Source organism: Neofelis nebulosa, chromosome 6 (genome assembly GCF_028018385.1).
Source record: "Neofelis nebulosa isolate mNeoNeb1 chromosome 6, mNeoNeb1.pri, whole genome shotgun sequence".
In the NCBI taxonomy this organism is placed as follows: Eukaryota; Metazoa; Chordata; class Mammalia; order Carnivora; family Felidae; genus Neofelis; species Neofelis nebulosa.
In genome coordinates, this window is record NC_080787.1 from 103,109,798 (window position 1) to 103,137,795 (window position 27,998).

Here is a 27,998-nt window from a genome sequence, read left to right on the forward strand (position 1 = left end):
CATCCTAATCAGCTAATTAGCTCTCTGGCTGCACCTGCTATTCAATCTTCAAAAACGCTTAGGCAAAGTCAACCACACAACAAGCTAGCGCTCCATCATTTGTGGTAATGGAGAGTACGACCCTTAGGTGACTGACCCCAGGCAGCCGTTGGGTTGATGGCATGTCCATAGGTAACTTGATCCCTGTCTTCTAAGCATCATGACCAGCTGAGGGGTGGAAGAGGCTGCCTCGGGTACTGGCAGGAATCATGCTTTGTCTGCCATTAAATGGAATAAGCCTGTGCCAGATGATCACTGTGTGTTTTATTTAGAGGGATTATAATGCTCACTTGAGCGCAACCTACAAACATCATGGGTGGCTTTGCAACAGTGAGTTAGGTGTTTTCCGTACATTGTCTCTTCCTGGGGATTTATTAGCCCCCAAAATTTCAACATCCCTACAGCTTCCAGCATCCATGAAAATTAGCACAGACCTTTGAACGCCAGGTCTGAGAGAAATCTTATTCTGTAACAAGTGTTTTTAACAAAAATAGAACTTTATGTCATTAGCACTAGACTTGAGTCTAGTTCTACAGATGAGTACCAGTCTCAGGCTACTGATTCATATTGCATCATTTCTAATTTTGAAAACAAAGATAGACCTCATTAACTTTTCATGCAGTGGAAAAGTTATTGGAATCCATTCTGATGCTTAAATTGTGTTTCGATCCATAGTGTCTGGGGCCATTTGCCGTCATGTCATGTCACCTACAGGTTTGACTTGGGAGTGGGGGTCCTGGGGGCTTGGACACACTCACTCACCAGCCTGGCTGCCTCCAGAGCAGTGCCCCAGTGCACGGAGATGCCCCCGCTCCCGTGGCCGTAGTGGTGGACCACGGGCAGCCTCCGGCCGTCCTGGGCGAGGAACTCTGTCTGCAGACGCACACCTGCAGGCCTGAAGGGCCTTAAGCCTACCTTCTCCCTTATGTCGCAGGCTCCCTGGAGGGAGGGCTCAAGAGCACAACACCGGGAAAAAATACCTCTGCTAATTTCTGCATCTGGGGACAGATTCCAGTCTCCTTGTTGCCTAGTTCCACCCAGGATTACATTGGATGTGCCGGGATAAATATATGTCAGCCCACTCCCATCTCGGATAAAATGCTTCACCCAGGGAGCCCGAACGTTGAGCACTTGGCCCCGCACGGGGAACATCTCCGAGTCCTGTGCAAGCTGTCTGCTTCCAAGGCCTGAGCAGTTGACCACAACGTCGAAGGATGGATGAAGCTCCCACAGGTCTCCTATTCGTCGGGTGAGTATCAGGACCCCACTGCCTTTTAACCTTGGAAGAAAGAGAGGGACCATCAGGGAAGCCTTAGCAGCTTCCTGTGCTGCCCCTCACAGGAAATGATGCACAAGATCATGAGCACATCCAGGGCCCAAACAGGCCAAATTCCAGCCATCAACTACCTCGCATCCCAAACTGGGGATTCCTAAACTCCAACCTAAATAAAAACCTGTTTCAGAAATTCAAAACAAAAGAAATGTCTTGTCCTTTTTATGTTTTATAAAGTTCCTATGTCATACTAGATGCTAAATAAATGCTAATTTAATCAGTCGTTTAAATCCCTGAGCATATCTTTTTTGTGTCATATTTAGTGCCTAAATCTGTAGCCTTAGACATTTTGTGTCATATTGTTAACTCTCGCATGTTCCTTTGTAACTCTGGTCTCCCTAACTAGCTGTTTGGGACAGCAGTCACTTTTTTATGTCTACCACAGGGATGATAGCATGAGAGGAACGCAAAGTATTTGCAGCTCATGGATTGACAGTTATGGTTAATAATGTTATTTTGGACCAAGTATATTGATAATAAAAATAAATGGCTTATCTAGGCCCTGTAAATCTTTTTTTTTAATTGTGGTAAAATACACATAACATAAAACTCACTCCATTGACCATTTTTAGGTATATAGTTCAATGGCATTAGTTTTAATATATTCACCTATGAATTTTGTGGTGACACTAACATATTGCCGTGTGTTTACATTCTTTAAAACAGTGAATATGAAGAAAAGTCTTTTTTTTATGTTTATTTTTGAGGGAGAGAGAGAGAGAGAGACAGGGAGCACAAGCAGGGGAGGGGCAGAGAGAAAGGGAGACACTCAATCTGAAGCAGGCTCCAGACTAAGAGCTGTCAGCACAGAGCCCGATACGGGGCTTGAACCCACGAACTATGAGATCATGACCTGAGCTGAAGTTGGTGTTCAAGCAGCTGAGCCACCCCAAGAAAAGTCCCTTAAAAAGAGTTTAGGAGGGCTCTATCCTTTACCAATCATAAGACCTTGGTCAAGTTCTTTAACTTCTGTGGACTTTTAATCTTCCATCTGTAATTTGGAGACAATACTGACTTCATAGGGTCCTTGTGAAAATGAAATGAGATAGCATTTGGAAAATGTCTGCTGCAGCCCATAACGCACTGTGGTTCCTCAGTAATCTTTTCTAATGGGGGGAAGGCTGTAGTTGCTATGCTCCTATAAAATGCAAGAGCCAGTAGCTCACATAGGGGTATGCCTATTTTCCACACCCATCTATCACTGGCATCCAATGGCTTAACAGCTTGTAAGAATGACATTTGGACCTCGAAAAAATGTTTTACATTGGTTATTATTTGAACACTATCTTGGCTTTGCTTTTAACAGATTGGAGATTCCCCGTGTTGAAAGTTGAACATGATGTTCTGTGTTCCAACTCTTCTAGTTAGAACTCAGAATTATTCTCCTAATTCACAGAAATAAAGGAATTTTACCAGCCTTGGGGCATGACTGAACTGAACTTGTTTCTTCAACTATCACCTAGGGATAAGAATGCTGAGACCACAGGGTTTTTATAAAAATGCTGTAAGAATTCAACACATTCAGGGGTGCCTGGGTGGGTCGGTTGGTTGAGCATCCAAGTCTTGATTTTGGCTCAGATCATGATCTCGTGATTTGTGAATTCAAGCCCTACATTGGGCTCCATGTTGGCAGTGTGGAGCCTGCTTGGGAATCTCTCTCTTTCCCTTTCTCTGCCCCGCCCCCCCGCCCCTGCTCATTCTCTCTCTCTCTTTCTCTCTCTCTAAATAAAACTTAAAAAAAAAAGAATTCAACACATGCAGATATCTTTCTTTTCCTTTTCAAGGGGCCCCTGCTGGTCGCTACTGATGAAAGTCCACTTTCTACTTCTGAAATGATCATAGCAGCTGGGCTGTGGGAAGGCCCTGGAAGGCTTGCTGTGCTGCATACCTCACAGGTCTGCACCCCAGGAGGGAACTTATGGAATGTGCCAGAACCTGGCATCCTTGTACTGCTGCAATACAACCATGTGACGATGCCCAGTCATTATTGTGTACCCCATGGGCAATGTATCAGGGGGCACTGGGGTGTAGGAGGAAACCTTACGTGGAAGCTGGACGTTAAACCAAGCACTTCTACAACCATATGAGGTAGTTATTCTGGAGGTTTTGAATGACATGGTCGGGGATATCAACTTGATGACGTTCCCCGTAGGGCTTCCTGAAACTGAACAAGACCTCATTCTAGATTGGGAGAATGCCTTGTCCCAACCTCCCATGAGGAAATGGGGGATGGGGGACTCAAGAAGTTGTGCTCACTAAATAGCCCCAGACCAATGTCTTCTGGTCATCACGCTAAAACCCAAGAGTGCCCATTTTCACCAAGCCTAAAAGTCAGCTTGTCCAACAAACCTGAGGGATGGTTGTCTTTGGAGCCCTTCCTTAACTCTCTGGGTGTGTTAGCAAGAGGGAATTTGAGTAGGTGTGGCCCTGAGAGGGATGGGGGTTCCACTAAGTGCTTCTTCACACACACACACACACACACATACACACACTCCACATCCCAGGAGCAAAGGGGAGTCCTCTCACCCTCTCCCTTCTCTTGGGACTAGAGGCATTCCTGCACCCTACCTCCCATTGTCTGCTGCAGCCTAAGCCATATAAGAGAGAAATCCTGGGCAGCATGAAATAGGGAAGTGGGGGTTCAGTGTGGAGACCCACTGGGGGAAATGGGGTACACATGGGCTCTAAAACGAGGGATGGGGCTGGTTTGACAGCAGGATTGGGCAGCAGGGCTGCAGGGAGTTGGAGGGCAGGGCAGGATGTGGGGTGCAGCCCAACAGGGACAGAACGAGGGGTGCAGCAGAGCCAAGATACTGCCCTGGAACCCATGCATACCTGGAATTCACCCGCTGACACACCCTAAATTTGGGGGGAATACCTAATGAGTAGAAACTGGGGGAAAACACTCTTTTTGTCATTTAAAATTTCTAAGCGCTTGCCAAAGGTAGATATTTTAACACTCCTTTGGTAACATTTTAATAGCTTGTACCTTTATTCTGGGAATGTTATCCAAATAGGTCTGTGGATTACACAAATACAAAGTAAAAACCCTCTTCTAAGGGTCCAAGATGACTTTGGGGTGAGAGGGTCCACAATTTCTGCATGAAAGCCAGGATACTTCTCTGCAAACCAGACTGCTTTTGGAAAATTGGTCCCCACCAAGGAGGGAGGAGGGAAGAGGGGATGACTCAGTGTCTGTTCCCCAGCTGCTTCCTCAGACTGGCTGGAACATCCTCACCAACGCACAAGAGCCTGAGCCTGAGGACCAGAGCCTGGGGGCGCTGATTTTGAGGAGAACTGGTGAGGGTTGAGCCTGAGCAGGACTGCCATGCAGTGGAACCCCAGGGTCAGAGCTGGAAAGAAGACAATTCTCCCCATGGCTGCTATAGTTCAAAGTTCATTAGAATGAGGAAAAGAGCATTGAGTTTTTGCATCACTGATGTGAGGATGCCTTGGAGTGGAGAGAAAGAGTGAAGAGCTAGGAAGACATTGCTAAAGATGTGGAGAGATGCAGGGAGGCTGGGAGAGGATGGTGGCCAAGAACATGGTGGGGGGCTGGCTTTGAGAAGCACTTGGTTATGTATTATGTATGAATTATTAGATGCAGTCAATTAAAAAAAATAATCCTTGGGGCACCTGGGTGGTTCAGTCAGTTGAGCATCTGACTCTTGACTTCAGCTCAGGTCATGATCCCAGGGGCATGGGATGGAGCCCCATGTCAGGCTCCTCGCTGAGCACAGAACCTGTAGAATTCTCTCTCTCTCTCTCTCTCTCTCTCTCTCTCTCTCTGTCTCTCCCTCTGCCCCTCTCCCCTGCTCACACGTTCTCTCTCAAATATAAAAATAAATTAATAATAATAATAATAATAATAAAAGTAATCCTTGCTTCAAGACTGAATCATGACACCTTAATGACAATGATCAGAAAATTAACTATGCTCAATCTATTCGAAAATAAGATAAAAAGGAAACCTAATTTAAAATCTCATTTGGCCCCAATGTTTATAGCAGCACTTTCAACAATAGCCAAATCATGGAAAGAGCCCAAATATCCATCAACTGATGAATGAATAAAGAAGATGTGGTTTATATCTACAATGGAATACTACTTGGCAATAAGAAAGAATAAAATCCTGCCATTTGCAGCAACATAGATGGAACTGGAGAGTATTATGCTAAGTGAAATAAGTCAGTCAGAGAAAGACAGATATCATGTTTTCACTCATACGTGGAACTTGAAAAACTTAACAGAAGACATTGGGGGAAAGCCCTCTTGGCAAGCCCATAAGAGACTCTTAAATACAGACAACAAATTGAGGGTTGATGGGGTGGGCAGTGAGGGGAGGGAAAAATGAGTGATGGGCATTGAGGAGGGCACTTGTTGGGATGAGCACCGTGTGTTGTATGTAAGCGATGAATCATGGGAATCTACTCCCAAAACCAAGAGCACACCGTATACACTGTATGTTAGCTAACTTGACAATAAATTATATTTTTTAAAAAAGAAAAGAAAATCTCATTTGGCAAATAGAACTATGCACACAGATTCATAGAAAAAGTCTACTCTTCTTCATAGTGATACTTGATGTAGCTATACCTAAAATAGCTTACAAGAGTTAGATTTTAAATGTACATATATATGCTTACATATATATGCATATTTTGCATGTGATAGGAATGTAAACAATTTGTACTCAGAAGGTCAATGGTGATGTTTTCAAAATATATCCACAAATTCTTTGAACCCTTCAAGGCTGAAGCCTAATGCCCCTCTCTTTGAATGTGGGCTGAACCTAGTCACTTGCTTTTCATGAATATTTATATCCATAATATATATATTTTCAACATGTGATCTTGGATTTTCTTTTGCTGCAATGTGTATTATTGGGACAATTGGCAAAATCCAAATAAGGTCTGTAGATTTCAGAAATGTACCCATGTTGAAGGAAAAATAAAATAAGATAAAAACAGAGAGGGAGGCAAACCATAAGAGACTCTTAACTATAGAGAACAAACTGAGGGTTGCTCAGTAGGGGGATGGGCTAAATGGGTAATGGGTATTAAGAAGGGTACTTGTGATGAGTGATAGGTGTTATATATAAGTGATGAATCACTAAATTCTATTCCTGAAACAAATAAAGGGAAAAGAGAAGAAATGAGAAGAAAAGAGAAGAAATGAGAAGAAAAGAAAAGAAATATACCTGTGTTAAGATAATGCCCTCATTCTGATGAGTTGACTTTAGTGATATAAGAGACTGACCATGAGTTTAAGAAATACATATTCAGTATTTGGGGTAAAGGGGCATCACATCTGCAGCTTACTCTCAAATGGTTCAGGGAAAAAGTATATATTTAGAGGAAAAAGGATAAAGCAGATATGTTAAGTATAAGATTTGGGGAATCTGAGTGAAGAATACATGGCATTTCTTGTATTTTTATATATAGTCTGATTTTGACCTAACAACATGATCTCCCCTGATGACCACATTCCTCACTCATTTCCTTGCAATGCCTATTCCAATAAAACCAAGTGCATTCTATTCCCCACTTCTCGGAATAGCTATCCTCACTTTGACCACTCCACAAACTTGTATTGATGGCTCTAAGTTCCGTTCAGGGGTAGAGCAGCCTCTGGTCCCTTTGGGGAAGGGGGTGTGGATGAGGCTCAGTGTTTCTGTGGGCAGGGTGGTCCTGGAGGGGAGCAGCTGTGTACCCTGAGTCATACCAGCAGGTGAGGTTTTGGGGAACAAGTTCACCTGTGTAGCCACCTTGGGGCAGCTACTGAAGGCCCAGTGGAGGCTCCTAAGGCTAGCGCACAGCCTCCATCTATTTCTGGCTAACCTTATTGCCATCATCGGAAAAAATAAATACCAGCATTTTGCACCTTCCTGACTGGTACCCTCCCACTTCATCCTTGCATACCTGGGCAGAAAATGGGGTGCTCACATTCGACCTGTGTCCAGGACCATCATTTGCCCCCGGCTCCTCTGGTTAGAGCTGGCAGATGCCAGGAGGGGGGGCAGAAACAACTAGAGGCCTGGCGAAGGATGGCCATGCTCCAGCAGCAAGGTGTGTGTTAGTCCTGGGGACGAGGGGGCTGCTGTGCACCGCAAGGCACCTTTGCAAGTTGGGCATTTATAAGACAGGGTTATCTGTCATGGTCCTGATGTACAATCCATATTTCTGTCCAACTGCAGGGAGAGCCACATGAGTTTCTTTCAGAGGCACTGCTGTGGATCAGGCCAAGTGGGAGAACAAAGCTAGGGAGATGGGAGACAGGGAAAGTAACAGCGAGGCCTTATTAGACCAGTGGGAAGGAAGTACAGAGAGAGAAGCTCAGTGTGGTGAGTGCTGTGGTCAGTGTGGGCCTTATCAAGACCAAAGGATAAAGCATGGCCTCCTGAGAAAGAAATGCACCCGAGTTACAGGGCCCCTGGCACTGAAATGAGGCACCCAGCTCTCTGGATGTTGTCAAAGACAGGATGAGCCTGGTCTTGCTGGGATGATTTATTTAGGTAGAATGTCTGGCGAAGAGCAGTCTCAGTTGAATTATTGCCTCTATGATTCATTTCCTGGAAGGGGCAAGTAAAAAGCAGCAGAATATGACTCCACTGGCTGAGGATATAAAACATGATCTGCATGGCTGATTAAACCTCTGAGGGGTTTTTATTCTTTTGTTTGTTCTGGATATTATTGGGCATTGTTTCTTTTTTTGAGAGTGAGATGATCCCTTCTGTTCTTTGAAAAAAAGCTGAAGATTTGATTTGTGGTTAAAAACATTTTTTTCCCTTTCCTGGAAATTTATATGATTTCAGAAGGATAGAGCTTAGGTTGGAGACATTTTTGTGTGGCTTACTGAGTGAAATGCCTGTTTTTGAGTCAGAACACTGTAGGCTGAACACTCACATTGTGCAGAAGGGGCGTAGGAGGCAATACAACAGACCCCGGGGGTGAGGAACAAGCAGGGATTGTGTGGCTCCCCAGCTGGCTTCACCCTGATGGAGAAGAGCAGGTGACAGCCCACAGAATGAACCCTGGAGGTCCCACCCCCTCACCACAATGCCGCCCTGCCTCCCACCTGGCTTGAAATCCTTGCCTGAAAGCCTTGCTTTAGGCGTAGAGGAGTCCCTGCCCCACAAAGCCTCACTCAGGAGAACAAGGGACATGTGGCTCTCTTCTTCCCCCATGTTGGCCCTCTGGCCAGATGCCAGGCCCTGAGAGAAGAGAAGACCGCTAATTTCCACAGAGAGGAGACCCTGTGTGCTATCTGCGCAGGCCCTGCTTTGGGGGCCAGGAGGAAGAGGAAGGTTCAGGGGCACAGAAGCTGGGACGGGAGGGTTGGTGGGACAAAGGCGTGTATACACTGTCTGAGACACTCACGTCCCAGCCCACTGTCATGGTGGATGTGTATATCCAAGAAATGGACTGAAAAAGACCTCCCCAGGACAAGAGCAGCCCCTCAGGCCTCTTCTCCCTGACTGTCACCTAAAAACAGACAGGAAGCAACATGCTCCAAGACATGAACCCCAGCTGACTGGTCATCAGGCCAATGGCATTGCTGTCAGGAGGTGGCTCCCACTGGCACAAAGTACCACTGACTCGGGGTTATTTTAAGTAGAGTAAAACGCTGACACCAGGCTTCCGACTAATGAGAAGGTAGCAGGATTTTTCCCAGGTCTTCATCCCACAGTTAGAGATTAGGCCTGAAAATAACGTTATTATGGAAACGGGGGCCTGTTTTCCAGGTGATAACTTTAGAAGCAGGCAGAACAAATCGTTCAGATAATATTTGTTTTCCTGTGAAAGTGGTTGAGGGTGGCCTGCAGAGCTAACACATTTATTCTCAGCCAGAGTGGGAGGGCGGCTGGGATGGTGGCCATGCTGGGGATTGGCCCTCACAGTCTTCCTGGGGATGCCCCTCCCCCACCCAGGGGGAAGCTTCCCACTGCTCAGGGCAGCCCCAGGCAAACTGCAAGACTTACGAAGACCCCTCAGAGAAGGAACACGTACACTGGGGGTGATGCTGGCTTCCCTGCCTCTGCCCCCTCCCACAGCAATACCACCTACTCAGGTGCCCTGGGCCCTCAGGCTCCCTCTCTGCCCCATCATAACTCCCCATCTTCCAAGAACCTTCTCTACTACTCATGAAAGCAATGTATGCTCTCTTCCAGGAAGAATTTCTGTTTCAGTTTTCTGTCTAGACTTTATAGCCAATGCTTCTTTGAAAAAACAGGAGAAACTACGTGCACACACACACGTACACGCAAACATATGCATACGATTACTGTAAGCTCAAGACTATTTCTAGGACTTAAACATGATCCTGGCTAACCTGAGCTGTACATTCCTTCCACTGGGCCACTTAGAGGACCCCACTCTGGCCCTTCTCCGGCTGTGCATGAGAAATGAGTATGTGGGGCCACAGGGAGCACCCGGCCAGAGTCCTCCTCCTTCACTTCCAGCCCATGAGCTGGGAACCCATCCCTCTGCCCCTCCCCTGCTCACTCTCTCTCTCTCTCTCTCTCAAAAAAATTATGTTAAGAAAAAAAAATTTTTTTTTAAATTTTTTTTATACGTTTATTTTTCAGACAGAGACAGAGCATGAACGGGGGAGGGGCAGACAGAGAGGGAGACACAGAATCAGAAGCAGGCTCCAGGCTCTGAGCCATCAGCCCAGAGCCCGACACGGGGCTCGAACTCATGGTCTGTGAGATCATGACCTGAGCTGAAGTCAGACGCTTAACCGACCGAGCCACCCAGGCGCCCCAAGAAAATATTTTTAAAGAAATTATCACTTGGCAAACATTATAGTAATGATTGAGGCAAGAATCATGAATGTATGCTAAAACTAGTAGGAGCAGAATATTTACACAGCCTCAAGGTGTATCTTGACAAAGCGTTTAGTAATTACAAAGGAAAAAAGTTGTAACTTCACATTAGAGATAACTGGCAGGCTGGGTGATCAAAGTTAACATCACTGGAAGGGGACAAACCAACACCATGTGTCTCCTACTACGATGCACTAAGGATTCAACGTTCCTTCTATGGGGTTCCACCAAAATCTGTAACCTCAATTTGATCATGAGGAAACGTCAGACAAACCCCAACTGAGAGACATTCTCCAGAGCAATTGGTCTGTGCTCTTCAAAGCTGTAAAAGTCATAAGAGACAAAGACAGACTACAGACTGGAGACATGACAACCAATGTAATGTGCGACTACAAATTGGATCATGGACCAAATATATCTATATAAAGGACCTAATTGGGTCCTTTTTGGGCAACATATGAATAAGATCCATAGACTACAGTATCAGTACAAATATCTAGATTTTTATCATACCTCTCTATTTATGTAAAAGAGCATCCTTGTTCCTAGAAAATACACATGGTAATATTTAGAAATCATGGGGCATCATGTCTGCAATTTACTCTTAAATCGTTCTGGGGTGGGGGGAATACACACACACACACACACACACACACACACACATATATGTATATACATATATATGAGACAGAGAGAGAGAAAATGATAAAGAAAATGTTAGGCATCTGCATAAAGCATTATAAGAGCTCATTCATCCACTTTCCTTGTCTCTATGTCCATCATCATGCCTGATCCCCAGCCATTTCCACACAGGGAAGCCAAGGGGAAGCCCTTGATAGTCTCTGTGGTGCGGAACACTCTGCAGGATCCTCCCTTCCCTGATTCTGTCTGATCTTCCAAAGACCACAGGGATCCATCCAGGTTTTCTATAGACCTTCCTGAACATGGAGAAAAAAGTCCGAGATGAGGGAGCCAAACAATAGACTTGGGAGTAATAATGAAAGTTTAGCCTCAAATTATAAAACTCTGTAATGACACCTTTTTATACCCAACATTTTGTACATGTTCTTCCATTTTTTATTGTAATCAAACAGAATTATGTACCATAATGAGAGTAAAGCGCTTCCCCTTATGGCAGCCTAATAATTCCCCTTATCTGAATTTAATTAAGATAAAGTATATGATACCTCCATCTTAAATCACTAGCATTAACACTTCCAATTTCCTATTTTCAGTCGTTTTTATACTATAAGGACAAAAGTGAAAACTACATGGTATTGCCACTGAGGGAAAGACCGTGTTGCTGCTGAAACTTGAATGTTGACTGATGGTCAACTTCATCCCGTGATAGCTCAAAATGCTCGAGTATCGGCTGATGTCTAGGTTTGAGGTTGGCATGCAACTGTGCTTTAGGGCCCAGTGAACAAAGCATAAGAGTGTGGGTTTTATGAAAACTGAAACTTACAAAAGGAGAATGTCCCATATAAATTGCTAATAGATAAAAATGAGAAGAGCACTCATAAGGCTACAAAAATGTATCATGGTGCTCCTGACATGTGCCTAATAGATGCAGCCTGCCTCCTCTGTGATCCCAATCCACCCTCAAAATCGGTACAACCCCATATCATGTGTGTTACTGTGATTGTTAATTAACGTATATAAAGAAACACATGCATACACACACATACGCATACATACACCCCATGACCGCCATTAGACTGTGAATTCCTTAAGAAAAGTGATCATATTTTTATCCTTCTTTTTTGACCAGCTTCTAACACAGTGCCAAGTTCAGACGTAGGTGTTCAACACAGAATTGTGGGATTAATGAATTGTCTGAATCAGTTACCTTACAGCCCACATCTGGGACCAATTATCATGGCCACTGCTTGCCTCAAGTCACTCTTCCAATGTTTACACAATAGTTCACATTGCCCCTATTTACCTACCAAATACACATTTGGGGATTGAAAGGGCCAGTGTTTTACAACCCTCAATATGCTTACAATTTCCAGACTAAACTAAAGAGAGATTTATTGATACATCTCAAATAAAGATGCTCTTGATGCATTTCCTAACTAACTGGAATCAGAAAGTCCTGAAAACCAAGCCAAAATACAAGTTCAAGGTATTTTGGACTGGACTTGGTGAGGAAGCAATTACCTGATTTAGATAAGCTAAGACCTCTCAGGTTTAGAGATCTTATTTATAACAAAGAAAATAACGAAGCCATTTTCTTAATCACCATTGAGAAAAAAAATTCAAAAAACAATTTATAATAAGCTTAAGATTCTCCATCCAAAGAACTGGAGCAAATCATATAATTTTATAGCTGGAAGCATACTCCCCAAACTTCTCCAGTTTACAAATGAGGAAACTAAGACACTGTTTCAATAAAGTGGGTTTTACTGGTGGGCAGGGAACCAAATCATGCATGACAAAGAAGAATCACGCATCAAGCACTAGAAGAAGAAGATGGGTGTGTTACTACCAGCGTGGTATGACTTACTCCTTCGGACACAGCACTGTCTTCAGATTGTTTGACAAAACCCTAGCCGTTGTGAGCAACAAGACACAATGCAAAAGAGCTCTGAGGAACCACAGGGAATTTTCCATCTATATTTTGTGAGTAGCTATGCAATTATTTATGGCTATGCTATGAAGGATAAAGGAAGCAGCAAAGAGCCATTTCAACTGACCTCTTCTCCAACCATGGGAGGTAGGCAGGGCTTTCACATTTCAGAGTCGTGAAGGCGTGACCAAACACATGCTGGGGGAATTTCTTCAGTTCAGCCTTGGTCATCTTTCGAAACCCCAGAACCACATCAGCCCAGAATGGCACTTCTTCAGCAGGAATGCTCTGAAATATCTGCCAACTCAAATACATAAGTGGGAAAATTTCCTGAAATTTTGTGAAATAACACATTTCCGGTGAACCCTGCAAGACATTCTCTAAAGCATTTTTAAAACACACTTCCTATACCCATAAAAAGAAAAAGATCGGGGCGCCTGGGTGGCTCAGTCGGTTAAGCGTCCGACTTCGGCTCAGGTCATGATCTCGTGGTCCCCGTGAGTTCGAGCCCCGCATCAGGCTCTGTGCTGACTGCTCAGAGCCTGGAGCCTGTTTCGGATTCTGTGTCTCCCTCTCTCTCTGACCCTCCCCCATTCATGCTCTGTCTCTCTCTGTCTCAAAAATAAATAAACGTTAAAAAAAAGAAAAGAAAAAGATCTCTTCTTCCATTCTCTTGGGTTCAGATAATTCAGCAGCTAAATTTAAAATATTCAAGGGGGGGTCTGGGTGGCTCAGCATCCGACTCTTGCTTTCAGCTCAGGTCATGATCTCACTGGTTGTGAGTTTGAGCCCCACGTCGGGCTCTACACTGACAGCACAGAGCCTGCTTGGGATTCTCTCTCTGCCCTTCCCACACTCATGCACTCCCTCTCTCTCTCAAAAATAAATAAGTGAACACTTTAAAATATTCACGATTGGTGGGGCACCTGGGTGGCTCAGTCAGTTGAGTGTCCGACTTTGGCTCAGGTCACGATCTCGAAGTCTGTGAGTTCGAGCCCCGCATAGGGCTCTGTACTGACAGCTCAGAGCCTGGAGCCTGCTTTGGATTCTGTGTCTCCCTCACTCTCTGCCCCTCTCCCGCTCATGCTCTGTCTCTCTCTCTGCCAAAAATAAATAAACATTAAAAAAATATAAAAAATAAATAAAATAGTCACGATTGGGGAGAATAAGACACTTAAAAAGTTGTGTTTTAAAATTTTAATTTAATTCTTTTTTTTCCTAAAAATCTGTTGCTCAGATTTTCTTTATTTACTTATGACTATGCATTTTTGATGAAGGTTTTTTGTGTTTCGTATAACATTTCACATAAATTGTAAGCATCCATCAAAAGTTTAAAGGTTGGCCTCAATTCTGAACAAAACATCTAAATTACAGTGAGCAGTGGTGGGTGTACAGGAGGCAGGAGTGTGAATTACGAGTTAAGTTGTGAATTATGAGTTAAGTGTGAATTTTCGGTTAAGATGTGGGTCATCACCTCACAATGTTGGTAAGAAAAACTGGGTTGTCAGGAGGAACCCCATTACTGTTAGGCCACCAGCATGGCTGGAATGGGTGAGGCTGGAATGATATTGGTTGTTAACAAGCCCGAATAGTGCTGCCGATAGCTGCTGGGCATATGTTTGGATTTGTAAGTATTGGGTTGTTTTCATCAATCGGAGTAAGTGTTATAAATCATGGCTGCTCTAAAAGAGCAAGGAAAATCACCTGAATGCTGTATGTGGTTGTTAATGATGTGGTCATTAACACACCGGAATTCATATACCTCTAAGTAATTTATTCAAAGCAGTCCCCGGCGAAAGTATAAATGTTTGCTGTGGGGCTCCATGAGAGCCTTCTCACTGACTCATTCCATGCACTCTCCCTGGGCTAGATTTCCCCTTCCATATGTTCACCATCACCTATAGACCAAACAGGGGGCCCCACCTCCAGCCCTCCTCTCTCTCTCCTGAGCTCCCGAACCAGAACCAGACCTACAGTGACTTTCTCTCTCCCCACAAGCCCACATGCCATCAACCACCAAGTCTCAAGCCCTATCAGCTTTCCTCTCAGGCTTCTCTCAAGTCCGTCTCCTCTCTGTCCCCACTGCCAACACCTAATCTATTGCACCACCATCTCTCTCTCCACATACCTGTTCTCCCCACTATAGGCATATTTTTGACATGTAAACATGATCAGTTACTTCAATGTGTAAAATCCCTCAATGGCTTCCCATCAATCTGGATGACCTCCAGTATCTCCAACACACCACAGTCGTCCTCGACTCACGTCTATGCCTATGCTGCTCTCTCTACCTGGAATGGTTTGCCTCCTGTGTCCCCGGCCCTGTCTCTGTCCCCTTCACCTCTATGTCACCACGTTAACCTACACTCATCCGGATGGTCTCTGCTGAAATGTCACTTTGCTCCAGGTTGCTTCTCATAACTCCTCCGAGCAAGTTTATTCTCCAAATATATTCTTCCATAGTACCCTGTACGCTTCCCTTGGTAACTCGTGTCTTTTGCAGCTAGTTACGTTTAGGACATTCCTTACAGACCATAAGCTGTATGAGAACAGGTCCGTGTCTTCTTTTCTTAAAAATTCACTCAACATACATTTATTAAGCATTTACCATATGCCAAACAGTATGTGCTAAATTGCTCGTCACTATATCACCAATATCTAAGAGAGTACCTGATACAGGTGAATGCTGAATAAATTGTTTTGAAGAAATGTATAGACGAACAGATGAATAAGGCTATACACTTATGCCAAAGAGGTGCAGGCCCTTGTCTTCATTTGACTGATTCAAATTGTCTTTTTGGAAGCAAATGGGAGAAAAATCATTCATGTGAGTGCAATAAATAACTCTCTTTTAGCCTAGCTTAAAGTATATTCTTTTTAATATCCTTAATGGTGGCAAAATCTTAGTCTTGAAAGGACATTTGAATTTTAGACACATCTGTTTTCAAAAATTACTTAGAGACAACGTTTGTGAGTTAATTGGTTTTGAGCAAAAATGAAGTGTGGCCATAAATCAATAAGGACAATTTTTCTCTGTGACTCATCGGCTGGATCTGGGGACAGTTATAGTATCAATTCATCCTCAGAAGATGGAGAAGTAAAAGTTGCTACTTTGGGTATAGACTGGGGGAAATTAGTGATGTCAACACCATTAATGATGGTGAGGGAGGGCAGGAAGAGGAAAAGGATAGAAACCTGCCTGCTGCAGGTGTGTTTCCTACCAGAAATGTAAGCAGACAGCCTGATCACAAAGGAGGAGAGAGGACAGGTTTTTTTATACAGTACAAAGGATGCAGTGGTTGTGAGAACTTAGTAAAAAGCAAACATCCCTCTGCTCTTCAGAAAGGTATAGGGCATTACTGTGTTAGCACGTGGGGTAACACAGATGACATATGTGTTATGTCATAAACTAAAAGTGATAGAAGGGTTAGTAATCTTTTTTTAAGAAGATAAAGAAAGAGGGGCACCTGGGCTGTTAAACGTCCAACTCTTGATTTTGGCTCAGGTCATGATTTCATGGTTCGTGAGATCAAGCCCTGCATTGGGCTCTGCACTGACAGCACAGAACCTGCTTGAGGTTCTCTCTCTCCCTCTCTCTCTCTGCCACTCCCCCGTTTATGCTCTTTCTCTCTCAAAAATAAATATTTTTTTAAAAGAAGATAAAGAACAGGGGCGCCTGGGTGGCGCAGTCGGTTAAGCGTCCGACTTCAGCCAGGTCACGATCTCACGATCCGTGAGTTCGAGCCCCGCGTCAGGCTCTGGGCTGATGGCTCGGAGCCTGGAGCCTGCTTCCGGTTCTGTGTCTCCCTCTCTCTCTGCCCCTCCCCCATTCATGCTCTGTCTCTCTCTGTCCCAAAAATAAAAATAAAAAACGTTGAAAAAAAAAAAAAAAAAAGAATGATGTTGTCATATTCTAAGTGCTGGTTTGTGCCAGAAATGTCAAATAGGATTTAAAAAAAAAATTTTTTTTAACGTTTATTTATTTTTGAGACAGGAGAGACAGAGCGTGAACAGGGGAGGGGCAGAGAGAGAAGGAGACACAGAATCTGAAACAGGCTCCAGGCTCTGAGCTGTCAGCACAGAGCCTGACGCGGGGCTCAAACTCACAGACCGTGAGATCATGACCTGAGCCGAAGTTGGACGCTTAACCGACTGAGCCACCCAGGCGCCCCTCAAATAGGATTTTTTAACTCTTTCATTTAATTATGCATGTCCCCTGAAATCACATATTAAGAATCAAATAGAAGTGCCTTAACCATTTCAGAAATATAGTTCCTAAATGGCACCTCAAAGGTCACTTTAGTGACCTACAACATTTACTTTTTGGGGATGTCTCATTCTTCAATATCACACCTGTTGGCTTTCCATCAGCCACATCATCCCCATGCTCAGTGTTTGCCTGCTGCATGTTTTTTTAGCCGTATTTGCAAATCACTGCAAAATCTTTGAGGAAACTCACACTAGTATTGGTGATGAGACACTGTAATCGTTGTTTAAAAGTCAAATGCTATATATACTGATATGTAATATACAATTACTATACTAATAACTTGTCTTTCTTGAGTTCTTTGGAGTAAAGCTGAAAATGTTTTTCAAAATCCTCCTGCATTGAATTCAGCACTCTGCTCACAGCAGTACCCAACAATATTTTATGTTGAAATTTTTTTAAACGTTTATTTATTTTTGAGACAGGGAGAGACAGAGCATGAACAGGGGAGGGTCAGAGAGAGAGGGAGACACAGAATCGGAAACAGGCTCCAGGCTCTGAGCCATCAGCCCAGAGCCCGACGCGGGGCTCGAACTCACATACCGTGAGATCGTGACCTGAGCCGAAGTCGGACGCTTAACCGACTGAGCCACCCAGGCGCCCCAATTTTATGTTGAATTTTAAAGTCTGTTAAGATCATTCTGAATTCTAAAATAACTTCAGATATCCTCTCTTACCCAGATACCAGATGAACACCAGCATCTTCAGCTTCTGCAGAATTGGCGATTGCAAACAGGTGATCAAAGGTCTCTCGAAACCACTGCTTCAGTGTGGGAATGGGTGTGTCTGTAATCAGGGCGGGGGGGGGGGGGGGCGGGGAGGGGAACAAAGCAGAACAGAAAGGAAGTGATGATGATAACTATGCTTCAGACAATCTCCTTCCTAGAAGCCGGGAGAAAATAAAGAGGCAGAGAGGAACATTTAGATAAGGTACCACATTATAGTGGAGCATCTATCAGCAACCTGAGTTTTGAATGCTGACACAATGCTGTTGACTTCTGTTCAGGTAACGATTAATCATCAGAGGGTAAAATGGCCGATCAGGACAAAATCTGACATATGAGCCATCTGGAAGGTAGTCTTTGGCATTAGATATTTTCCAGACCTTGACAGGTTCATAACCAATCTGAGCAGAAGTGAATTCATGGCCGAGGTATCCAGCTGGCCACACAGTTGAGATGATAGGAGAAAGAACCCAGAACTTCTCTCATGGGTCCTGAAAACATGGTGGGTGATAAGGGAAGATCTGTGGGGCCCAGGTCAACCAGAACAGAGAATAACTGAACATCAAGAGAAAGCCCAGATTGCTCACCCTCTGATACAAGGAGACAAGGTCTGCATTGTGGAGCCGAGCTCCTCAGGAAGGACTCCCTGCAGTCCCATCCAAGGCTGCCATTGTGTCCATCCCCTTCCACTCTGTGGAATCATGCAATAGCATAGAGTAGCATTCCCCAGGTCACTAGAACATGCAGGGACCACACGAGGCACACCTTTCTGGCAGAGTCCTGTGGATCAGTGCTCCTGTCACCCAGGCATCCCTGCCAGAGCACAAGAGGCTGGACCCACATCCAGCTTCTGGAAGGGTGCAGACTTATCGGAGAGGAAATAAGGGTCAGGGTTGAAAGAAGGGTCATGGTTCAAGCCCCAAAATAATAGTGTCCAGCGTAGGCACAGAAAACAAGCATAATCTGGACAGGCAGACAAATCCAAATGGGGTGAAGAATTTGGCCATCCAATCCCTATGGAAGGGTCGTAAGGGAGAATCCAGGGTCAAGCGAGGGACTGGGGAATGAAAATCCCAACGGGCTGCTATGGGGGGAGCCAGAGAGGAGGTGAAGGAACTGAGGCAGAGAGGACACTGGGTAAGCTCTGCTTGGAGAGATGTTCCTAGAGTTCACAGTAGAGATGAAAAGGCCCCTGGAGGGGCGCCTGGGTGGCGCAGTCAGTTAAGCGTCCGACTTCAGCCAGGTCACGATCTCGCGGTCCGTGAGTTCGAGCCCCGCGTCAGGCTCTGGGCTGATGGCTCGGAGCCTGGAGCCTGTTTCCGATTCTGTCTCCCTCTCTCTCTGCCCCTCCCCCGTTCATGCTCTGTCTCTCTCTGCCCCAAAAATAAATAAAAAACGTTGAAAAAAAATTTAAAAAAAAAAAAAGAAAAGGCCCCTGGAGACATCCTTCTCCCCCAGACCAAGTCCCCAAGTCAATGAGGGCATTTCAATAGCAGGGTTTTGTAACAATTCACTTGTTAAAGTGCCAATAAATATTTCTTTAATAGTGGGTCTGTGCTGTCATCTTTAAACACGTGCCCATGTGAACTCAACACTGTATTCCAAAATTGAAGACTGGGCCACTGGTTTAGAAATAAGGAAGAAATAATAAGCTGCAAAATGAGCTAAATTAGACCTCACATTGGATTATACCCCAACAATCTAAGCCAGTGTATGGGGCTGTATTGAAACGCATCCCCTTGTTGCCATTTCAGACTTTAGAAACAAAATATTGGCTGCGGCTCACATGCTGTAGGAGTCATCCCAAAAGAATGGACAGTTCCAATTCAGCAGTGGATAGAGCCAGCAAGCCTGGTGATCTACTCTATGTTCAAGCGCTGGTAAAAGAAAGCTGTAGCTGGAGTAGTGGTAAAAATAGCAATTGCTGATACAGCACTTACTATGTCCCAGGCACTGTGCTAAATGCTTTACATGTATAAATATATTTAATCGTCGCAGCAACCCTATCGGATAGGTATGGTCCCCATACGGTACTGATATTTATGAGCACAGAAGATATCACTGTTATCACTGAGGCTGGTCTGAAACAAGCCCAAAGAGAAGACTAAAGTCCTTATCTGGAAGCACCAGAGAGTAACACTCTCTGATCCAGGGGCCCCAACCACCTAGCCAAAGGGTGAGCTGGGGCCCCAGTGGCCTGGAGGAACTCTTAGACGAGCCTCTTTCTTTGAAGACGATTCCATGACTATCATGCAGCCTTCTGACCACTCACCCAGGCCTGATGCAAGCAAAGGGGTTCCTGGACAATGGACATAAGAACTCTGGTCACAAGAAAGGTGCCCAGGAAGTGTGAACTAGCATTCTGCAAACACGCCAGGTTCCTGTGCTTAATCCTGTGCATGTGTAACTTTGATGAAAAGAAAACAAAAGCTAAAATTAAAGGGGAATAAAAGCATGGGAATGAGGAAGTGGAGACAGTGAGTATAAACCTCATTGACTGCAAAGTGATTTGGGTTTTTATTTAATGCTGTTTCCCTCCTCTATTCTATTCTATTCTATTCTATTCCATTTCACGAGAAGAATACAGCTGGAAAGGATGTATGACCATGTTTTAAAAACTCAATGCAGGGGCACGTGGGTGGCTCAGTAGGTTGAGCATCCCACCTTGCCTCACGTCATGATCTCGTGCTTCGTGAGTTCAAGCCTCGCATCCAGCTCACAGAGCCCGCTGCAGATCCTCTGTCCCGGTCTCTGCCCCTCCCGCTTGTGCTCTCTCTCTCTCTCCCCATCCCAAAATTAAATAAACATTAAAAAAAAACAATCAATGCATCTTTAGGCCCAAATACATACTGACTGATTGTTTGTCTACCAGCTGAGAAGTGTGGATAATTTTAGTCCCGTTACAAGTAATTTCTGACCTTGTGGTCATTACTGGTATCAGTGGAAAGACTTAGAGTTACCAGTTGTGGTAGTCATGAGAGCAGTTCACCAAATCCTTCTGACTGTCTGCCTTCTGGGAGCCTTATAGGATTGCACTTCTTGGCCACCTTCTGAGGGGTGGGAGCATGTGACTCGTGCTGGCCAATGACCGGCCATCAGAAGTAATGAAAGTTGCATCCCGGCCAGAGCCAGCTGAGGTGAGACCTCCCCAGAGCTGCTTTCCCCTCAGGCACAGGTACTGATGACATCCAAGACAGTGGCTGCCCCATCACGTATGATGAGCAGAGCCCTTGCCGATGCTCAGTTGACATGCGGTCCCAGCAAGAATCAAACCTTTGCTTTTTAGGCTGCTAGGATTTGGAGGTTGTGTTTGCCTTACAGCATAATTGAGCATTTCCTAACAGATGAACCAGTACGATGTTAAAAGTGAACACTAAGGGGACGCCTGGGTGGCTCAGTCGGTTAAGCGTCTGGCTCAGGTCCTGATCTCACGGTTTGTGAGTTCGAGCCCTACGTCGGGCTCTGTGCTGACAGCTTGGAGCCTGCTTTGGATCCTGTGTCTCTGGCTCTCTCTACCCCTCCCCCGTTAGTGCTCTGTCTCTCTCAAAAATAAATAAACATTTAAAAAGATTTTTTTTTCTAAAAAGTGAACATTAAGTTACATGCATATCCAACTGTCTCTGTCAACAGAATTCTGACTGAGGAATCATATCTGACAGAGGAGCTAAAATCCCTCTTACTTGGATAAACATGAGGTATAAGCATTCCAGCTGCCACGTCACTTGTGGTATCAGGACTGAACTTGTCCGAAATGACAGTAATGGAGCATCGGGGCACCAGTTTGGAAACGCACATGGCAGTAGAGAGCCCCACCACGCCTGCCCCCACAACCGCAATCCTTACTGGGTCCATGGACCTGTGAGGAGAAAAAGTGTGAGCTATAAACCTTGTTTAAGGGTCATTGCATCCGGTACAAAGTCCGGCCCTGAGGATTCTCTTCCTAGGTCCGCAGCCTCTCAAAATAACGCCTTTCCTGTCAGCATTTCTCATGGGACCAAGAGAACTCCCCATAAGCTCTGTTTCTGCTAAATGTTGGGGTATGGGCAACAAGGTCTCGATGGAGTGTTAGACATTAGCCCCAAACCAGCCTGGAGTTGCCTTTAGAGCACACGACAAGTAAATAGGTTTGGTTTAGGGGGAAATTGCTACTCATTCCAGCCCCTTCCTAGACCACTTTTCCTTTGGGCACAGCCTAGGAAGGCAGACAAGAACAGAAGAGATGATGCCGTCTCCACTCCCAGAAGCTTCCTGAGGAACAGCCGCTGAGAAACCTGACCTATGGGCAAATTCAGAACTCAGCTCTTACCGTTTACAAACTGGATTTTAGTTATAACAACAAGACAAAAAGTTTGAATGACTGAACCCCACGTCCCCTCTCCTGCCCCCCACTCTAACTGGAAACCAACCCTCCTCTCCCCTTCCTTGACTCTGTCACTGTTTTCCCCACTCCATGCCCCCACCCCATGCCCCTCCCCTCCACTCCTGTGCCTGAAGCCGCACCCTCTGAAGGCAGACTTCCCAAATAAGGAAACTGGATTCCTTTGCAGACTCAGGTGCTGATTCTGTAAACTGGGGGGCAACCCAGGGGCTCCTAGCCTCAACTCCCTCATCTGTAAAGCAGGCCATGTGAATTCTTTATTAACTCGTTTGGGTTGGAAATAAGAAGGACCCACTCAGGTTGTCTCACAAAGGTGGCTCCTTCTGAGGGTTGGTATGGAAATGCAGGAAGCAGATATCCAGAAGCCTGAGACTGGCACCCAGCGTGGGAACTAGGGGGTTGGTGAGGGCCCAACACCCTCTCTCCTCCTCACCACTGAGCAGTGGGAGCCCACCGAGCCTTGCTCTGCTGTCAGCTTTCCCGACCCCTGTTGCTTTCCTGCTTGTCTTTCCATTTCTGTTCCCACTCTCCAAGGCTCTCTGTAGGTCTCAGGTCTCCAGAGAGAAAAAAAAATGCAATTATTCCAGTTGGTCATTATCATCCTTACCAAAGTTCTAGCACCAGATCAGCTCATTGGGCTAAGCCAGCCTGTAAACGCACTCTTGGCACAGTTGTCCTTTCCCATCCAATCAGCAATAGACGGGGCATCTTGGCACAGGGCAACCAATAGCCTGTGGTTCAGATCATGGCCACCTGCCCATAAAATTCACCCTTCCCCCGGAGCGGGTGGGGCATTTCTGCTGTGAGCAGGGCAAACATGGCCGGGCTCAGCTTCCAGCTCTGAAGCTGGCTCTAGGATAATTTAAAGTCATTCCAATGAGGTTTAATGTGTGTTATTTTTATTTCTCAAGCAATCTATGCATTTATTTGGCCATTAATTTGCTTGCTCCCCAGTGGGCTGGCTAACTGAGAAGGTAAGGAGGAGACCAGTGGAGGGGGCAAGCTGGAAGAGCATAGTCCCACACATGTCCCCTGGAGGTAGGAGGCACTCACCTGTCCCTTGCTGGCTTTCCTACTTCACAGGCTCCCCTGCCTACCAACTTTCTCAAAATAGCTGTAATAAATTGAGAGGGGAAAGTAATCTGTGGCTGAGAATAACCAGCTCCCAGGGAGGAGAAAAGTGAGCCAGCAAGGTGGGTACATCCTAGCCCAATGACCTATGAATCACTGTCACCTGATCCCATTAAGACAGTCCCAAACTCCCAGAGTACGCACAGAATGACCCCTGAGCTGCAAGCACAAGGATTCAAGTACCTGAGTCTGGAAAAGCAGTCTTGGAACCCACAGAAGGCTCTGGCACCAACACTTGTTTTCCCAGTGAGTGGTTGGTCTAGTGCCCTGAGAGACAGAGGGAAAGTAAAACTGCTTCCCATTGGGGAATTTATTAAGGACATTCTCTCTAAACTCACTTTCCATTGGCCCATACCCCCGTGTCTCTGGAACTTATTTCCCTGGAAAAAGGAGGGATTAACTTTGTTTTGTAAGCTTCGTGGAGCGTGGAGCCGTGTGGAGCTGTGGCTCTGCCGAGCCCCTGGGAGCCGGTACACCCTCAGCAGCTCTTCTCTTCCTAGTTTACAAACCCTCTGTCTTTCCAACAGTCTGGGATTTCTCCAGCTGATTTACAGGCACAGTAAATAACAGTTGAATTCCTCCAATTTCCAACAAGTTCTGGCCAGAAGCAACACTGGTTTCCTCATTTGGCTCTTCTGGGTCAGCAGGCGGGGGCAGGAATGGGGGTTGGGTGAGGGCAGAATAATGTTGTTGATCACTAAGAAGATGACCTGATCGCAGTTGGGAAAATTATTCAGGAGACAATTGAGGATAAAAACCAAATGATTCTTTAACCCGCATATTCAAATATTTGCTGATTGTCCACCGTGTGGTCAACAAGTTGTCGGTGGGGAAGCAGTCTGATGAATCAAAATAATAAATAATATTGTAACTAATATGGAGTTAGCATTAACCATGTGCTACATGCATGTATGACACCATATAACACAACCACCCTCTGAAGTGGTGAGGTACTATTATTATCCCCATTCTTTAGATAGGTAAATTGAGTCTCCAAGAGAATAAGGAAGAGTCCAAGGTCTCCTAAGCAGCAACGCCCAGTCTGAGTGTCAGACTCCAAGGCTCAAGGTCTTAACCAAAGCACACACTATGGCATCAAGAGACCTGTCTGTTTTACCTTGAGTAAGTCACTTAACTTCTGAGTTTTCAGTTTCCCCTTTTGAAAATAGGGGGTGAACTAATTTCTCTTACAAGTTGTGGTGAGCATCTGCTGAGTTGAAATATGCAAAACTGTCTGTGAGGTGGTATATATATTTTATTGAGCACCTACTATAAAATCATCCAACATTTATGGAGCACCTGCCCTGTCCAAAGCATGCTGCCGGGACTATCAGAGATTTAAGGATTTCTGGAATGATGTTTTCTCCCTCAAGAAAGGAAAGAAGGCAAAACAGACAGTGCTCTAATATGTAGCACCAAGTGTAGGTGCTGTGGGGGTTCAGAGAGAAGGCAGCATGGTGGACCCACATAGCCAGTCCAGGAGAGAGGATGGGAAATGAGGAAGGTTCCAAAGAATCAGTGGGATGTGGATGGACAAGGAGGAGGAGGGAGAGACATATTGGGAGGGAGGAGAGTGTGAGCAAAGCCACAGAGGCAGGAAGCTTCAAGAATGCTGAAGAAACAAGGTGTGGCTCCATGGGGAGGTTTGGGTGAGAGCAGAGTGTGGAATCTGGCCAGGATGAAGGACAGCGTTTGAAAAGTAATGGGAACCATGGAAGACACCTGAGAGGGCTCCTTCTTCCCACCTGGGTCAGGACTCTACTTTCCTATGAAAGCAAGAAGAGGAAACATTCAGAAATGAAACCAAGAATGCAAGCTACGTGCGTCAACAGGTCTTTTAGCTTAGGTAGTTTTGCTTTACAGACTTGTAGCAATGTGACTCAAAAAAGGGGTCATTTGGAAAACTGATTGAGGCATCACTGAGGGTGGGAGTTGAAAAGGGGCAGTGGGGACCATCTAGGGGGGTCTTGTGTTATCATTTTACAGGCAAGTGGCTGAGGGCCAAAAAGTTGAAGTGATCCCCCTGAGAATGCAGGTGAGCTCAGCATCACATTCCTCCTCAACAATTTTTCAGAGACATTTTACTGTGGGCTCTGGAGGTCCACAGAGCCGCCCTTATGCAGCGTGTTGGAGGCCTCCCTGGCCACCCAGCCCCTCCTGCTCTGCTTCCATGGGTGTCAATGGCTTATGATGTGCTGGCCTTGCTGGTATGTTAGTCTGCCAGTAAATGGAGAGCTTCAAACCAACAGAACTTGAATCTTTTTGAAGGCTGTTAAGGAAGCGAGGCTTGTGGGGGCCAGGGATTCAGTCATATAGGCCACGGGTTGGGGCAGGGAAATGGGGGAGGAGTGAGTTCAGGGTGACGTAACTCTCTGATACACGGGCTAGCCCTGACTTGAGATACAGAAGTAGGGCAAACTCTGTAATGGAACGCTTTCTTCTTTGTAAAATAATCTGACTTTCAAGACTTACTTATTGGAACATCCATGAAAATCTCCTGATGGACGTTAGAAAGACATTAAAGAACCCAAGTAGGTGAGCCTAGGGAGAGACAGGGAATAAATGAGAAAAATGAATTTACTTAGGGAACTAGCAGTTGTCAGTAAATACTGGTGCAATGTGGACTTTAGAGGTAAAGTGAGCAGCTGTTACCGACTTCTGGCAAATTCAGATAATTCATCTCTGTTGGGGAAAGTTACCAATGGGCTTTGGCTTTCCTGGTCAGTTTAAACGATCTTAAATAAGAAAAGATTCCTCTTCACCATCTGCAAGAATTTATTAAGTACTCCCTTGGATGTGTCATATTATAGAATGAACCCTTTGTGTTCAGCATGTTGTCAGTAAATCTTTGACAGGTGTGAGAGAAGAGAACAGAACTGATCAAGCCCCTCATTCAGGGTATACATTCAGGGTATACATTCAGAGTATATTTTCAAGTTCAATATGGACTTCCCTAACAACACAACGGTTGGGAAGAGGGACAGATTTTGTGGGGTCTGAAGTTTATACAGTTTTCAAAGCCCCCTTTAAGAAAAAAATATACAGAATCATAACAGAAAAAGTGCCTGTGGTCACTTTGATGTCATGTGACAGAGGCGTAATGTAACAGAAGGGAAATAGAGTGGTAAGAGCCAGCGTTCTTAACTGATTGCAGTAACTATATCTTCCTTTTGCAAAATTTACAAGAGTTTACAAAAACTTATGACCAACGAGCCCATTATTAAGGCCTCTCACAAGAGCCTGGGCAAGGGTGGGACTCGAACCCGAAGTTCATGCTTTGTTGGCTTGCCTCACGGGAGGTCTTCCCTGCAGCTATCACGGGCCAAGACTAATCACCAGAACAATGTGAATAGCAGGGTCCTCAAGAGAGAAACAACGTATGTTGGAGGGCACAACCAACTCAGGACAGTGACAGCATGCTGTAGTATTGACAGAATGGGCCCCACATGCCCACTGGCCAAGACCAAGACTAGACAGGTCACCTGCCGCACTCTCCTTGACCGAGTGTTGGAATGGTACACGGAGCAGGGAGAAATAATGTTGTACAGCATCAGAGCTGTGCAGGGTGATTGATGCAGATATAGTGTTTCATCATCAGGTTGATGCATAGACCTCAGTTAAACAGAACTGATAACGAGGTCATCTGCCTGAAGTTCACCTACTTGTGTACGGGTTGTTCTCTGAGCTTTCCGGCGCCATGGTAAAGTACTCCTTGAAATACTTACAGGGAGAGACACATCTGATGTGCTATGACAAGGGTCCAACTGTTAAAGATCTATATCACTATTTTGCAAGGATAAAATCAGAAGACTCTGCATGTTAAGAAATGCTGGAGGAACAAAGCATGTTTGGCTTCCTGTATGACTAATATTTTTAATTGTCATGATGAAAAGCTCAATTTTTCTCCCAATAAAGTTTTCATCTCCTACTGATTTAAAACCACTTTTTATCAAGGTTGTTGGCTATAACAGCACACAAAAACCAACCACCTTCCTTAATGCCAGCAAGAAGCAATAGAAAATATATTAGAAACCCAGCACTTCCAGTAATAAATGTATATCCCCGGGACTAAGTATAACAAGCTATGTGCGTGATTTGTGGAGAAAATTATACTTCATTGAAAGACATTAAAATAGCCCAGCTAAATGAAGACATTACCCATGATAATGGATAGAAGAGTCAATACCAGAAACAACGGAAATTGTCTAAATTAATCTAAAAATTCAACTCACGTTGAAACCATGCCAGGCAGTTTCAGTTGCATCAGTGGGAGTGTGGGCTCCTTTGTTTCTTGTCAGCAACAGAAATGTGATTTCTGGATGAGCAGTGGAAGCAGAGAGTATAGGCATGGGGACTCCTAGCCCAGTGAGGGCAGTGGCTTCCTGGTCCCTGGGTAACTTCTTCCATTTTGTTCCATCAGTCCTTCCCACACTTTGGTAACTTATTCCCTGTATTAAATTCTATGCCTGAAATAGCTCAGAGGGTTTCTGTTTTGGACAGAATGCTTTTGGACACTTATAAATACAGAAACACATACATGGGTGTTAGAGACCAAATGTTGGTGAGGTTCAAGGAGGTAAAAACAGTGGGGGCTCTCCTGAAGGGATTAGTGCCCTTTTGAGACACCAGAGAGCTTGCTTGCTCTCTTTCTCTCTGTCTCTCTCGCTCACTCGCTCTGTCTGTGCACAGGCACAAAGAAGAGGTCATGTGAGCACATGGGGAGACC

General features: G+C 45.1%; 1 protein-coding gene across 3 annotated transcripts; it reads right to left on the reverse strand.

Annotated features, from left to right (window-relative positions):
- Nucleotides 1-281: 281 nt before the first annotated feature.
- On the reverse strand, nt 282-27,689 carry DDO (D-aspartate oxidase). Of its 3 annotated transcripts, XM_058734962.1 has the most exons (6): nt 27,505-27,689; nt 23,456-23,539; nt 21,444-21,619; nt 17,716-17,824; nt 12,899-13,075; nt 282-1,318 (listed from the first exon to the last, which is right to left on the reverse strand). In XM_058734962.1, the coding sequence occupies exons 1-6, from the start codon at nt 27,534-27,536 to the stop codon at nt 748-750; spliced, it is 1,149 nt and encodes a 382-aa protein (XP_058590945.1). In that variant the 5' UTR covers nt 27,537-27,689; the 3' UTR covers nt 282-747. The 3 variants fall into 3 exon arrangements, with proteins under 3 accessions (XP_058590945.1, XP_058590946.1, XP_058590947.1); XM_058734963.1 differs by lacking the exon at nt 23,456-23,539; XM_058734964.1 differs by lacking the exons at nt 23,456-23,539; nt 27,505-27,689 and adding an exon at nt 23,195-23,296.
- Between the last annotated feature and the right edge of the window lie 309 nt (nt 27,690-27,998).

Coding starts and splice junctions, on each gene's coding strand:
- DDO (XM_058734962.1), bottom strand. CDS start 27,536: ATGCAACTGAAACTGCCTGGCATGGTTTCAAC. Junction 23,540..27,504: donor CTGCCTGGCATGGTTTCAAC/GTGAGTTGAATT, acceptor TCTGTCTCTCAG/GGCACTAGACCAACCACTCA. Junction 13,076..17,715: donor GGTGTTCATCTGGTATCTGG/GTAAGAGAGGAT, acceptor TATGTATTTGAG/TTGGCAGATATTTCAGAGCA.